This window comes from Elephas maximus, chromosome 11 (assembly GCF_024166365.1).
Source record: "Elephas maximus indicus isolate mEleMax1 chromosome 11, mEleMax1 primary haplotype, whole genome shotgun sequence".
Lineage (NCBI taxonomy): Eukaryota > Metazoa > Chordata > Mammalia > Proboscidea > Elephantidae > Elephas > Elephas maximus.
Window position 1 is genome coordinate 11,574,872 of NC_064829.1, and position 17,051 is coordinate 11,591,922.

Consider the following 17,051-nt stretch of genomic DNA (forward strand, 5'->3'; position numbering starts at 1 on the left):
CTATACTAATGGGCAAACAGTGTGTGAAAATGTAATTTGTGACACTAACAAAATAAAGAGGGCAATGAAGCTGTACAGAAACAGAGTTTTATATGTCTTTGAAGCTAAGTTGCTATCAGTTCATACTAGATTATTATAAATTTAGGGTGTTTAATGTAATCTCCATGGTAACCACAAAGAAAATATCTAAAAAATATACACAAAAGGAAATGAGAAGAGAATCATAATGGTGCACTACAAAAAAATCAATTAAATATAAAAGAATGCTGTAATGGAGGAAATAAGGGATTAAAAAGGTATGACATACATAAAACATAGCAAAATGGCAGAAGTAAGTCCTTCATTATCAGTAATTACTTTAGAAGTAAATGGATTAAACTTTCCAACCAAAAGGCACACGTTGGCAAATTGAGGCGGGGTGGGGGGAAGCCTATGATCCAACTACATGTTGTCTACAAGATACCCATTTTAGATCCACAGACACAAATAAGTTGGAAGTGAAAAGTATGTTCTATGAAAATAGTTATAATCAAAAGAAAACTGGGTATCTATACTAATATCAGACAAAAATATACTTTAAGTTGAAATTGTTGTGAGAAAAAAAGCACATTATATATTGATGAAGGAAATTTTTCTAGAAGATATAACAACTATAAACATCTACACCAAATAACATAAGCCCAAAATATCTGAAGTAAACACTGGCAAATTGAAGGGAGAAATAGTTTTACAATAATAAAGGACATTATATATTTATGAAGGGGTAAATACATCAAGAAAACATAATAATTCTGAACATATTTTCACTAAACAACACAGACCCAAAAGATACATTGGCAGGATTGAGGGGAGGAATAGACCCGTAAAACCTGTTGCCATCTTGTCAATTCTGACTCATAGCAACCCTATAGGACAGAGTAGAACTGCCCTATAGGGTTTCCAAGAAGCGGCTGGTGGATTCAAACTGTCGACCTTTTGGTTAGCAGCTAAACACTTAACCACTGCCCCACCAGCTCTGCAATTATAGCTTTCTCCCTAATCAGGAACAAGCCATTGATGCCATTTTCATCACTGCTATTCAACTTTCTGGTAGTTCTGTTGTTGTTAGTCGTCATCAAGGTGTTTCTGACTCATGGTGACCCCAATAGAACCCATGTGTGCAGAGTAGAACGGCTCCATAGGGTTTTCAAGGCTGTGATCTTTCAGAAGCAGATCCCCAGGCCTGTATTCCAAGGTGGCTCTTGTTGGGTTTGAACCACCAAATTTTTGACTAGTAGAGAAGTGCTTAACCATCTGTGCCAGGGAGGGACTCCTTTGGAAGTTCTAACCAGTAGTACAGTTAGGCACAAAAAGAAATGAAACCCATTTAAATTGGAAAGGGAGAATTAAAACAATCCCTTATATTGAAAATCTGTGTTTGCAGATGACATGATGTCATGTATTGAAAATCCTAAAGAATCCGTGAAAATACAAAAAGAGCAAAAAAATTCAGCAAACTTGCAGGGTACAGAGCAATATGCGAGAATGTTGTATTTCTGTGCACCAGCAATGAAAATACTGTAAAGTAAATTAAGAAAAACAGTCTTATAGTAGCATCTAAATTATAATGTTATCCTATTATAATAGCATCTAAAAAGGATATAATACCTAGGAGAGGGAAAGACTTGTACATTGAAAACTAAAAAGCATAGCTTGAAGAAATTGAAGAAGACTTAAATAAATGCAGAGATATCTTGTGTTCATTGGTTGGAAGACATAATATTGTTAAAATGTCAACAGTGTCCCAAATGATCTACAGAGTCACTGCAGTTCCTATTAAAATTTCAACCACTGTTTTGAAAGAAGTGGAAAAGCTGATCCTTGAATTCCTATGGAATTGCAGGGGGCCCTGAATAGCCAAACTGTATTGAAAAAATATCAAACTCGGGAGGATTCATACTGATTTCAAAACTTACTACAAAGCCATAGTAATAAAAACTGTGGTGCTGGTGTAAGGATAGAAATATAGATCAGTATAATAGAATTGAATGTCCAAAAATAAACTCATATAGCTATGGCCAATTGATTTTTGACAAGGGTGCCAGTACTATTCAGTGAGGGAAGGATAGTATGGTGCTGTGACAATTAGATAGCCACATGAAGGAAGAATGAATTTGGACCCCTGTCTCACACCATATCTAAAAATTAACTCAAAATGGATCAGTGACTTAGATATAAGAACTAAAATAACAAAACTCTCAGAGAAAATGTAGGCATAAATCTTCATGGTCTTGGATTTTACAATGGAATCTTAAATGTGAGACCAAAAGCATAAGCAACAAAAGAAAAAAATAAATTAGGCTTCATCAAAATTAAAAACTTTTTGTGTCAATGAACATTATCAAGAAAATGGAAAGATAATGTACACAATTTTTTTTTTAATGGAAGAGATTATTTGCAAATCAGGTATCGGATAAGGCATAGTATCCGGAATATACAAATAACTAACAACAACAAAAAGACAAAATAATCCAATTAAAAAAATGGACAAAGGGCTTGAATATACATTTTTTCAAAGAGTATGTACAATTGAAAAACAAGCAGATTAGAAGATGATTAATATCACTAGTCATTCCATAAAAACCAAAACCAAACCCATTGCCGTTGAGCAAATTCCAACTCATAGTGACCCTGTAGGACAGAGTAGAACTGCACCATAGGGTTTCCAAGGAGCAGCTGGTGGATTCCAACTGCCAACCATTTGGTTAGCAGCCGAGCTATTAACCACTACACCACCAGGGCTCCTCAGTAGTCATTAGGAAGTGTAAACCAAAGCAAAACTACAATGAAATGCTAATTTATGCTCACCTTGGTAGTTGTAATAACAAGAAATGGAAAACAACAAGTGCTGATGAGTATGTGGAGAAATTGAAACCTTCGTGCATGGTTGGTGAGAATGTAAAATGGTTCAGACACTGTACAAAACAGTGTGATGGTTTCCCAAATAGTTAAACATAGAATACTAAATGACCCAGCAATTCCACTCCTAGATACATACCCAAAATAGTTGAAAACAGGCACTCAAACCAATACATGTAGAGACATACTCATAGCAGCACTATTCACAATACTAAAAGGTGGAAACAACCCAAATATCCATGAGAAGATGAATGTTTGAACAAGTTATGGTATATACATACAATGGAATGCTATTTGGCTGTGAAGAAACATGAAATATTGAAACATGCTACAACATGATTGAACCTCAAAAGCAATGCTGAGTGAAAAAGGCAAACATGAAAATTCACCTATTATGTTACTCCATTTATAGGAAATATCCAGAATAGGTAAATCTACAGAGACAAAGACTGGTGGTTGCCAGGGATTGGGAGGAAGGGAGAATGGGGAGTAACTGCTTAATGGATATGGGGTTTCCTTATGGGGTGAAGAAAATATTTTGGATCTAGACAGAGGTGGTGGTTGCATAATATTGTAAATTCACTAAATGCCAGTGAATGTTTCACTTTAAAATTGTTAATTTTATGTTATATGAAAATTTCAGCTCAGGAAATGTTACTGTAAGCTGATACTATACTTAACAGGTAAAATCTACTTCATTATAACACACCCTTATATGTTATATGATCTTGAAAAAATTTCTGCGTATTAATAATCCTGTTTTCTTCTAATCAGAGCAATGAAAAAAACTAAAATGGGATTCAGAACGAACTAAAAGATTATTTCTCTTGCCTTCGCTTTCATTTATTTTAAACTTAGGATTCTCTTAAAAGCTAACAAAACTCCATTTCATTAAGATTTGTTTTTGTTTAAGTAACTGACTACATGTGAAAACTATATTATTTCAGAAGTTAGAAAAATGTAAAAAATGCATTTTAGAATGATAAATATATTTTAGTTATATTTTTCTTTGTATGTATGCGCATGGCATTTTCTCGACTTCTAACCGAAAGAGACTGCCTTTTCCCCAATTAATGGACTTTGCCTTTTTGTCAAATATCAGCTGCCTGTAGGTGGATGGATTTACCTTTGGGTTCTCAAGTCTGTTGCATTGCTCTGTGTGTGTCTACTGTTATACCAGTACCAAGCTGTTTTGACTACTTTGGCTGTACAGTGTTTTGAGATCAGGTAGTATGAGGCCACCTACTTTGTTCTTCTTTAACAATGCTTTCCTTTATTCAGAGACTCCTTCCCTTCTGTCTAAAGCTAGTGATGAGTTTTTCTATCTCATTAAAGAATGCTGTTGAGATTTATATCCAGATTGCATTATATCTATGTATCACTTTGGGTAGTATTGACATTTTCACAATGTTAAACCTTTCTTTCCAAGAGCACAGCATGTTTTTCCATTTATATAGGTCTCTCTTGGTTTTTTGCAATAGTGTTTTGTAGTATTCTTTGTATAAGTCTTTTACATCCCTGGTTAGATTTATTCCTAAGTCTTTTATCTTTTGGGGGACAATGGTAAGTGGTTTGTTTTCCTGATTTCCTTTTCAAAGTTCTCTTTGTTGATGTAGAGGAATCCAACTGATTTTTTTTTTTTTAATGTTGATCTTGTATCCTGCCACTTCACTGAATCCTTCTATTAGTTCTAGCAGCTTTTTTTTTTAATAATAATTTTTATTGAGCTTTAAGTGAACGTTTACAAATCAAGTCAGTCTGTCACATGTAAGCTTATATACACCTTACTCCATACTCCCACTTACTCTCCCCCTAATGAGTCAGCCCTTCCAGTCTCTCCTTTCGTGACAATTTTGCCAGTTTCTAACCCTCTCTACCCTCCCATCTCCCCTCCAGACAAGAGATGCCAACACAGTCTCAAGTGTCCACCTGATACAAGTAGCTCACTCTTCATCAGCATCTCTCTCCAACCCATTGTCCAGTCCCTTCCATGTCTGATGAGTTGTCTTCGGGAATGGTTCCTGTCCTGGGCCAACAGAAGGTTTGGGGACCATGACTGCCAGGATTCCTCTAGTCTCAGTCAGACCATTAAGTCTGGTCTTTTTATGAGAATTTGGGGTCTGCATCCCACTGCTCTCCTGCTCCCTCAGGGGTTCTCTGTTATGCTCCCTATCAGGGCAGTCATCGGTGGTGGCCGGGCACCATCTAGTTCCTCTGGTCTCAGGATGATGTAAGTCTCTGGTTCATGTGGCCCTTTCTGTCTCTTGGGCTCATAGTTATCGTGTAACCTTGGTGTTCTTCATTCTCCTTTGATCCAGGTGGGTTGAGACCAAATGATGCATCTTAGATGGCCACTTGTTAGCATTTAAGACCCCAGATGCCACATTTCAAAGTGGGATGCAGAATGTTTTCATAATAGTATTATTTTGCCAATTGACTTAGAAGTCCCCTTAAGCCATAGTCCCCAAACCCCCGCCCTTGCTCCGCTGACCTTTGAAGCATTCAGTTTATCCCCGAAACTTCTTTGCTTTTGGTCCAGTCCAGTTGAGCTGACCTTCCGTGTATTGAGTATTGTGCTTCCCTTCACCTAAAGTAGTTCTTATCTACTAACTAATCATTAAATAACCCTCTCCCACCCTCCCTCCCTGCTCCCCTCGTAACCACAAAAGTATGTGTTCTTCTCAGTTTATACTATTTCTCAAGATCTTATAATAGTGGTCTTATATAATATTTGTCCTTTTGCCTCTGACTGATTTCACTCAGCATAATGCCTTCCAGGTTCCTCCATGTCATGAAATGTTTCACAAATTCGTCACTGTTCTTTATCGATGCGTAGTATTCCACTGTGTGAATATACCACAATATATTTAACCATTCATCCATTGATGGACACCTTGGTTGCTTCCAGCTTTTTGCTATTGTAAACAGAGCTCTAGCAGCTTTCTTGTGGCGTCTTTAGGATTTTCTGTATATAGGATCATATCATCTGTGAGTAGGGATAGTTTTACTTCTTCCTTACCGATTTGAATGCCCTTTATTTTCTTGTTCTTGCCTTATTGCCCTCGCTAGTACTTCCAATAAAATGTTGAATAAGAGTCGTGGTAATAAATGGCACACTTTTTGGTTCCCATTCTCAAGAGGAATGCTTTCCGTCTCTCTCTCGGCTGTTGGTTTTGTATAAATTCCCTTTATTATGTTGATGAATTTTGTCTTAGATTGAGTTGTGTCCCCCAAAAATATGTGTACCAATTTGACTAGGCCATGATTCCCAGTATTGTATGATTGTCCACCATTTTGTCATCTAATGTGATTTTCCTGTGTGTTGTAAATCCTATCTCTGTAATATTAATGAGTTGGGATTAGTGGCAGTTATGTTAATGAGGAAGACCTCAATCTACAAGATTAGATTGTGTCTTAAACCAGTCTCTTTTGAGATATAAAAGAGAAAAGTGAACAGAGATGCAGGGGATCCTCATACCACCAAGAAAGCAATGCTGGGAGCAGAGCTTGTCCTTTGGATAAGGTTCCTGCTCTGAGAATCTCCTAGACCAGGGGAAGATTGATGACAAGGACCTTCCTCCAGAGCCAATAGAGGGAGAAAGCCATCCCCTGGAGCTGGCACCTTAATTTTAGACTTCTAGCCTACTAAATTGTGAAAGAATAAATTTCTCTTTCTTAAAGCGATCCACTTGTGGTATTTCTGTTATAGCAGCACCAGATAACTGAGACAAATTTCTCTTCTTTTCCTCTTTTGCTGAGAGTTTTTATTAGGTATGGATGTTGGACTTTATCAAATGCCTTTTTCTGTGTCAACTGAGGATCATGTGATTCTTTTCCTTTGTTTTATTTATGTGGTAGATTACATTGATTGATTTTCTAATGTTGAACCATCCTTGCATACCTGGTATGAATCCAACTTAGTCGCAACGTATTATTATTTGATATGCTATTGAATTCTATTGGCTAGTATTTTGTTGAGAATTTTTGCATCTGTATTTATGAGGGATATTGGTCTATAGGTTTCTTTTTTAGTGATGTCTTTGCCTGGCTTTGGTATCAGGGTTATGCTGGCTTCATAGATTGAATTCAGGAGGATACCTTCCTTTTCTGTGGTCTGGAATAGTTTGAGTACATTTGGTGTCAACTGTTCTCTGAATGTTTCCATCTGGGCTGGGGCTTTTTTCTTGTTGTTGGGAGATTTTTTTATGGCCCTTCAATTTCTGTTCAAATTTTCTACCTCAATTTGTGTTTGTTTAGGTAGGTAATGTGTTTCTAGAAATTTGTCTGTTTCTTATAGGTTTTCAAATTTTTTGGAGTACAATTTTTTTGTAGTATTCTGTTATGATCCTTTTTATTTCAGTTGGTTCTGTTGTACTGTCATCCATCTCATTTCTTATTTGGGTTATTTGCATCTTCTGTTTTTCTTTTGTTAATTTGGCCAGTGGCCTGTTGATTTTATTGATCCTTTCAAAGAACCAACTTTTAGTCTTATTCCTTCTTTCTATTGTTTTTCTGTTCTCTTTTTCATGTTCATGTACTTTTGAGTGCATCTGTAAAAGATTACGTAGAGAAATGTCCCATGACAGACTGTACAGGGGGCATAATGAGTGTGCTTCATCTTAGGTTCTCTCACCATCTTTGTGCTGTTGTTCCCTAGGACATACGGGACGGCTGTTAAAGTCTCTGTGCTTCACCAGTCTCTCCTTCCTGTTGCTGCACATCGTTTTCCACATCACACTGGCCAGCCTCGAAGCTCAACACCATATCGCACCTGGTTATAACTGTGAGTATTACGGTGCTGGTTTTATTTTCATAGTGTGTATGTGCACAATAAGGCTATGTGTCATCACACTTATAGAAATTGATGTAAAATTATAATATTTATGGTAGTTTTGTGGCCAACCTAATCACGGACATTCCAGTGCAGTATAAATATATGTAAAGAAGGTTTGCTACAGGGAATTAGGTAATGAGAGGAAATTAATTAATTAATGTATCTTTGACATGTATTAGGTACTAGGCCCCTACCTGATCTGTAAGAAATTATCATTGGGCTGAATCTAAGAAATCCAGATTTATATACAGCACATACAGCCCCTGGAACTTGCAGTACAGCTATTGAGGCAAGACATGAACAGTTTCCAATATGGTAAGAGTACAAAAGTTGAACAACGTTACATGGCAGTGATAGCAATCCTAGTATAAAGAATAATATTTTATAAGTCTTTATGGGAAAATGTAATGACATACATAGTTTTTTGTTTCTTTCAAATTGGGAGTTCTTTATTGGTATTCATAAGGAAATGATACTTCTTATACATATTATATTTGAATTTATGATCTGAAAAAGTCCGTACGTACATGTTTTATCTAGGTAGTGTCATCATTCCAAAATTACCTGCCACTGATTTAATTAACATAAGATGTGTTATTGTCACTGGCTTATACAGAAGCGTTTCAAGTGGATGGAGAACGTCCCACATGTTTTAGGTTGACGCTACAGAAATTCTGGGGCGCTTGAAACAGACAATAATAACAGCTTTAACCCGTCAGGTTTTCTTTCAAAAACCCATTTGTGGACTTGAAATCTCCTGAACTTTCGTAACTTCAGGAACAAGTAATATGAAGTAAACTACTTATTACCTTTCCCTATAAAATAAAAAAGAGATCAAAATTTTTCATGGTTCAAAGAGTAGTGAGGGATTGTGTAGTAAAATTTCTTTTTAGAAATTATTTCTTATCCCTCACTGCATAACTTTTAGATATGTATAGCGCTAAATTCACTATTCATTTTGGCCATTTTATTGAGTTCAGAGTCCCTTTGATAACAGTGCCTGGCCAACACTTTAAGATACAATTTTTTCTAAATTCAGATGCAGTGTGAATATCGTGACATTCATCATTTTATACAGTTCAGTGATTTTCAGTATATTCTCAAGGTTGTACAATCATCCTCAATGTCTAATTCTTGAACATTTTCATTGTCCCAAAATGAAGCCCCATACCCGTTAGCAGTCACTCCCCATTCTCTCCCTACCCAGCCCCTGCAGCTACACAGCTACTTTCTGTCCGTGGTTTTGGTTATTCTGGACATTACATATGGATTAAATCATACAATACTTGGCCATTTGTGTACGGCTTTTTTTCACATACCGTAATGTTTTCAAGGTTCATCCATGTTGTAGCATGTATCAGTACTTCACATCTACCTTAGTCAACTACTACTGTTATAACAGAAATACCACAATTGGACAGCTTTAACAAAGAGAAGTTTATTCTCTCACAGTTCAGTAGGTTTGAAGTCTGAATTCAGGGTGCCAACTCCAAAGGAAGGCTTTCTATTTCTTCCAGGTCTGAAGGAAGATCCTTTTGATGCATAAGTCTTCCCTTGGTCTGGGAGCTTCTCTGAGGAGGGGCCCTGGGTCCAAAGGACACGCTCTGCTCCTGGTACTGCTTTCTTAGTGCTATGAGGTTCCCAACTCTTAGCTTGCTTCCCCTTCCTTTTATCTCTTGAGAGATAAAAAGTGGTGCAGGCCACACCCCAGCCAAACTCCCTTTACATTGGATCAGGGATGTGACCTGGTAAGGGTGTTACAATTCCACCCTAATCCTCATTAACATAAAATTCAAACACAAAATGGAGGACAACCACAGAATACTGGGAATCACTGCCTAATCAAGTTGATACACACATTTTGCGAGGGATGTAATTCAATCCATGACAATACCCTTTTATGGCTGAATAATATTCCATTGTTAAAATTTGACTTTAATATTTGGTAAAAAGCCAAAAGTCATCCCATTATTAGAAACTTTTTTTTTTATGTTTAAAGAATGGCATTTAGAGCATCTTATAATGAACATTTATGATATTTGGCCAGGTTCAGATCTTTTTGGACTTAGTAGAAATGTTAGCAGCAATATTTTGTACTTTTTTTTAATTGTGCTTTAAGTGAAAGTTTACAAATCAAGTCAGTCTCTCATACAAAAACTTATACACACCTTGCTATGTAACCCTAGCTGCTGTCCCCCTGAGACAGCACACTGCTCTCTACCCTGTATTCCCCCTATCCATTCAACCAGCTCCTGTCCGCCTCTGCCTTCTCATCTTGCCTTCAGACAGGAGTTGCCCACAGTCTCATGTGTCTATTTTGTAATATTTTTTAACAGAAAAATCTTTGGCTATGTCTTAATAAGACACTCTTAGGGCCGTAAGGAAGGATTTTCTAACTATAGTGTTGTCCAAAAAAAAAGGCTATTTTCATGAATGATGAGTTCTTGATCACTGGAAGTATTTAATCACAGGATAATTACAACTTCTCAGATTTTACAAATTTGATTTTACAAATAAATGTGTCACCCAGTTATGCAAATAATTTCAGGTAGCTGTGATGTTTTAAGGACTTGTCTGTAGGGTGTTTAAATTAGGAAATAAAATTTATGATCTCTTTCGCCCCAGAGAATCTAGGTATTTCTGTTTTTATTCCATATAATGATAAAATGTAATACGAATGCTGAATGTTAAACAACATCCTCTTTTTTACATTCAAAAAACATTTAAAAATGTGTTTATCCTCTGTATGGTCTCCTATAGATGAGATAAACAGAAACAGACAGAACACACAAGCCACACACACATCACACACACACTACACTCGCAAAAGGCACACATGCACTACATTAACACACACACACACTGTGCTCACACACTATACGCATACCACACTCACATACCACACACACACACACACTACACAGGTACAGGCACACCTCACACACCGTATACACACCATACATAGCACATTCACATGCCCCACACACATCGCACACACCCACCCCACACATATACGTACATACACCATGCTTACACACACCGTATGAATACCACACTCACACTACACAGACACAGGCACACCTCACACTGTATACACACCACACTCACACACTGCACATGTATCACACACACACACAGCACATTCACATACACCATATGCACACACTGGACTCACACGCACGTTTGTTGTTGCTTTGGTTCCTCTTGCACAGACAGGAATATAAATTACCTGGCTACTTTGGATGAGTTCCTTATTACAATCACCCACACACCAAAATATTTCTCAGTGGTGAAGGGAAGAGGCCAACTCAGGTGTACTCAGAAGCTGGCCTCTTGACCTGCCTCTTCCTGTGTTCTCTTTGTGGTGTTAGGGCTGCCTCTTCTAACCTCAGACTAAATATTTTGGTTTCTAAATAGCGTGGTATTACCGTATCTTTGTCAGATATTTTTATTCGTGGACATATAGCCTCTACTGTTGTTCTTTACTGCACCAAACCTTCATCATGACAGAATCTAATGTGCTGTCCTTCCTTGCTTTTCTGAGGTCCTTAAAGGACAGCTCTGCCCTGTCCCACAAAGAGCCATCTAATGGAAGTCATAACAGTGAACCTCTACAAAGTTAAAGTTCCGATATATGTGACTAAGGTGCCCATATAGAGAGAAAGGATATGCTGAAGGCCTGAGTTAGAGACAAAATGGAGCTCTTTGCCTTGCAGTCATGGTCCCTCGAGGCAGAGTTTGTAGAAATTATAAATTCCCTCCAAGAAACTAGAGCTGTGCCATAGCAGCGGCTCACAGATGGGGCAAGTCTTTTCTGTTCAGATTCATGTGTAGTGTTTACAACTAATTCATTCTTGAGAAAATCTGAAAGAGAAGGGCACACAAACTTCAGAGCTTTGTGAGCCAGTTATCTGCAGATTGACACCGAGCAGATTTTCAGCCTGGAACATTTTTAATGATCAAGTTACATAAACTCCTGAAAACACTGTTTGGGTGGGTAATGGAAACACTGGCTTTTAATTTCAGTTGACTTCACCTCACTGATGTTACTGTTTTTTGAGCATTTGGAGCCACGATCACACCATCAGCGCTGTAAACACAAACTCTGTTATTTTCATATCCATATTTGAAGGTTGCCACTTTTGGCATCTGCAGATGCAAAGTAGCAAAATTTCAAGCAAAAGACAAAAACTCTTGGCTGGAGTGTTGTGCATTTTGAATTCTTTCTCTATGTCTAAGGCACTGGTAAATAAAATGAAATCATCCAGACAGGCCAGGCTTCCCAATCATATGTGGCGTTCAACTTCAAGACCACCAAGTGCTCATTTATGTGTTTAATTTTGTTTTCCTGACTACTTCTCTCCCCATTAAAAATCATATAGCTTCACCCTCATTATAGCAAAAGTTCCCAGCATCCCTCGAGTCTAAGACACATGTCTGGGGGACAGCAGTAGCATTTATAAATATTGAGCCATTAGACATTCTTGTTTCCCCAGAGTCCTGTGAATACTAACTGGCAGTAGTAAAGGTTTTTTTTTTTTTTTTTCAAACCACCCTGTTTAGTTTTTGACTAGCTGGCAGATTTGTTAAAGGTGTCATTGTGCAGAACTGAAACTTAACCCCCCTTCTGTTTTTTCCATTTCCACAACGGTGCTCTTACAGGTAAGTGAGGAAACCAGTGGGGTGGGAGGGCCTCTGTAAACTTTCCTCAAACATGTGTTGTGCTGCCTACTAAAATATTTTCATTCCATCAGAACTATGCTATTTAAATGAGTGTAAACCCGGTTCCAATTATGTCATTACAGATTACATAGAAGTAGTTTGTTTGACTCAGTGGTGGACGTGTGGCTATGTAGTGAAATTTCAAGGCCAGACTGCATTCTTGTGCTGTGTTACAAAGCAAGCTATTGATTCAAAGACACTTTTGAGTTCAAAACTGTGAAAAATAATATTGAGTGGTCTCTGATGATAATAGTTACTATATAAAGCCCCTGTAAGACTGTAGGACACCAGAGGTCATTATATTCTCTTTCCAGTGAGTGACCCAAAAATAGCCACCAATATTCTTTAAGTAGGGCGCTCTACATCCGCGATCCCATTTCAAACACGACTTTCTGGTGGGAGGGCTGCAAGGATGTGGAGCCAGGCCTGTGTACCTGCACAAGGCCGAGGAGTAAGGGGCTGGAATCCTGCCTGATACCCAGGCTGCACACCCGCTTCCAGGCTGGGTCCATCTGGAAAAACAGGGCCCATTCCATTCACAGAGTGGACTGTGTTGTCTGATCCCTGGGGGGCTGAGCCGTTTCAGAACGCCTCTGCTCCAAGGGCAGTGTTTTTCTCTTGTAAATGTGTGCCCGGGCTGCAGGCGGTGCTGAGGGTACGGGTTACAGCCATGAAAAAGCAGGCCCCGAGAGGCAGGAGTGCTGCACAGAGCCGTGCAGGGGCCCAGCTGGGAGCCAACTCTGATCTGTCCGGCTGTCCAGAGCCTTTTCCCCTCTTCATGTAACCCCTCATTTATGATTCGGGTAGGATTGTCCCCTCTATTACACTTTCTGGAACTTTGAATAAGCCTAGCTTCAAAAGACTTAAAGAAGAGTTTCTGAGATTTAGTCCATTATCTCCTCAGAGGCATCTCTAAGAGATTCGTTAGCCGGCCTCATCTGACACCCCCTTGGGCTTGTGACTGGGGACAAACGCCTTCCTCTGCCCTCTCTTGCTATGCCTCTGGGTCTTCTCCTGTTTGGAGATCTATCCTTGAAGGTCATTAATTACTTCCTTTGTTGACTCAGTTGCGTGCTTTAGTTGCCTTTGTTTCCCCGTAAAAGTCAGGCCCCTCAGATCAACTGCCTTCTCCCTCTGTCAGGGAGGGATCTAGGGTTCTGTCTGTTCTTGTTCTAAGAGCACAAAGGCCCCAGGAAACTTGGCCCAGATGTCCCTGACCCAGAGGTCACACGGGCCTTAGTAGTGTTTTCCCCTGATGCTCCTCTGTGCTCAGGACACGTGACGCTCCCAATGTGAGACCCAGCGTAGAGGCCATTGCAGGGGACAAGAAGCCCGAGGGAGCCCAACCTGATGACTGTGGCAGACACACGGAGGGAACAACTGTCCTGTGTGTGCTGGCATTCTGGCACCCAGGCTGTGGGTCAGGGCACACACAGACCAGTAAACATCATCCTGGTCTTTGCTCGTCATTAATGGTGTCACCTGGAGCTGGAGCCTAGCTGTGCGGAGGGAGTCACCTGTGGATCCACCCTCAAAAAAGTAATTCTATAGCCTAAGGGAATGCTTTCTTTTTATTTTTTATATTTGAGACAGCCCTGTGAAGGATCGAGTTAATACTTAGGAAATGAGAAACAAAATATATAAAAGGAAACCAGCGCCCTGCTTGCCTGAGCAGTGGTTTTAAAAATACCTTCTGCTGCCTGCTTTCTAATAAAAGCAGATGTGGAGGTTCATTGAGGCACTTGTGGAAGCACTCTGATTGCTCACCTCTGTCTCTCCTCTCTGCCCCTCTGCTTCTCCCATGTAGTGACTCACGTAGACAGCATGGAGACAGTGTCCTGAAAATAGGTATAATTTAAATAATTATAATTAAATACGCTGATTAAATTATTTAAATTATAATAAAAACAAAACCTGGACAAAGCTGTCACTCTTACTCTGGCCGTCTGTGCAGAGATTAGGACAGGACAGCCTAATAAACCAACGTATTCTGAAAGCACATGGATGTGTACACCCTTGAATCCTGTGTGCCGTGAGAGGGGTTAGCGTCATGGGTGAGGCCGCAGCCCCTGTGGGCTGAGCACATGGCGCAGCCCCAGGGTGCAGCCAGTCCAGCCTCAGACCAGCTGTTCTCTGGATGAGAGCTCTGCTGGAAGGACTCTTGCAACCTCATATTGGTGGCCTTGGTGATCTTAGAATAACCAAAACCCAAACCCACTGCTGTCAATTCGATTCCGACTCATGGTGACCCTATAGCTTGGAATAGTGAACGCAATTAGTTTTTACTTCCCAAAGCTAAACCAGTCCAGAGGATGAGCTGAGGAGGTGTCGTCGTGTTGAGGGGTCCTATCAAGGTTAAAACTCTTGGCCTATTTCTGGATTTCCCTTGGAGTAATAATCCCCTAGTGGTGTCCAGTTTACACAGTCTTTTTCAAATAGAATATCTCATTTTATTTTGAGAAATGTTTTTCATGGGAATTTTTATACTTTTTAACATATGGGCAAAGTACTTATCTATAGCCTCAGTTTCCTTGACTGGAAAATAAAGGTATAATAGCCACAATCTCAGAGTTGTCATGAGGGTTAAATGAGTTAATACCATCCAGGCACTTAGAACAGTGCCTGGCCCATATTAAGTGCTCAGTAAGAGTAAGCTATTGTTGTTGTTGTTGAAGTCATGTTTCTTGCCCAAGATCACACACAATTACAGAAACAACCCCCGTCTCCAGATCATATACATTCACACAGATAGACAACCACGAAGACACACATTCACACAGATGCACATTCACACAGATGTACATTCACATGGCAGTCACACGGATACACATTCACACAGATGTACATTCACATGGACAGTCACACGGATACACATTCACACGGATGTACATTCACACAGATGTACATTCACATGGCAGTCACACGGATACACATTCACACAGATGTACATTCACATGGACATTCACACAGATACACATTCACGTGGATACACATTCACACAGATGTACATTTACAGGGACAGTCACACGGATACACATTCACACGGATGTACATTCACACAGATGTACATTCACATGGACAGTCACACAGATACACATTCACGTGGATACACATTCACACAGATGTACATTTACAGGGACAGTCACACGGATACACATTCACACGGATGTACATTCACACAGATGTACATTCACATGGACATTCACACAGATGCACATTCACACGGATGCACATTCACACGGATGTACATTCACACGGATACACATTCACACGGATGTACATTCACACGGATACACATTCACATGGACAGTCACACAGATGCACATTCACGCGGATGCACATTCACGCGGATGCACATTCACGCGGATGCACATTCACGCGGATGCACATTCACGCGGATGCACATTCACATGGACAGTCACACGGATGCACATTCACGCGGATGCACATTCACACGGATGCACATTCACATGGACAGTCACACGGATGCACATTCACGCGGATGCACATTCACGCGGATGCACATTCACGCGGATACACATTCACATGGACAGTCACACGGATGCACATTCATGCGGATGCACATTCACGCGGATGCACATTCACGCGGATGCACATTCACGCGGATGCACATTCACATGGACAGTCACACGGATGCACATTCACACGGATGCACATTCACGCGGATGCACATTCACGCGGATGCACATTCACGCGGATGCACATTCACGCGGATACACATTCACATGGACAGTCACACGGATGCACATTCACGCGGATGCACATTCACGCGGATGCACATTCACGCGGATGCACATTCACATGGACAGTCACACGGATGCACATTCACGCGGATGCACATTCACGCGGATGCACATTCACGCGGATGCACATTCACGCGGATGCACATTCACATGGACAGTCACACGGATGCACATTCACGCGGATGCACATTCACGCGGATGCACATTCACGCAGATGCACATTCACGCGGATGCACATTCACATGGACAGTCACACGGATGCACATTCACGCGGATGCACATTCACGTGGATGCACATTCACGCGGATGCACATTCACGCGGATACACATTCACATGGACAGTCACACGGATGCACATTCACGCGGATGCACATTCACACGGATGCACATTCACACGGATGCACATTCACACGGATGCACATTCACACGGATGCACATTCACACAGGTGTACATTCACATGAACAGTCACACGGATACACATTCACAAGGATGCACACTGACACAGATACACAGTCACTTGGGTACACGTTCACATGGATACACAGACAAACCAATGTACTGTCACAAGGATGAAAGTTGGAAATTATGAAACTTACATTGAACCAAATGATTCTCTGTAACAATCTTTATCTCAGTGTCTTTCTGTTACACCCGGGCTTTTGCCCACTCTGTAATCATTGTTACACCCGGGCTTTTGCCCACTCTGTAATCATTGTTACACCCGGGCTTTTGCCCACTCTGTAATCATTGGCCTGGAACTCGGGATTGTTGTTGTTGCTAGAGGTTATAGAGTTGGCTTCGACTCATGGCGACCTTTATGTGTAACAGTGTG

The 17,051-nt window shown here is 40.1% G+C and overlaps 1 protein-coding gene across 7 annotated transcripts in view; it reads left to right on the top strand.

The window, feature by feature from the left end:
- PIEZO2 (piezo type mechanosensitive ion channel component 2) overlaps window positions 1–17,051 on the top strand; it is a 664,674-nt gene that overhangs the window by 261,517 nt on the left and 386,106 nt on the right. For all 7 annotated transcript variants that reach the window (XM_049901181.1, XM_049901175.1, XM_049901174.1 and 4 more), the window contains exon 3: window positions 7,556–7,681. In XM_049901181.1, coding sequence (XP_049757138.1) covers window positions 7,556–7,681 — 126 coding nt within the window. The remainder of the gene's footprint in view (window positions 1–7,555; window positions 7,682–17,051) is intronic.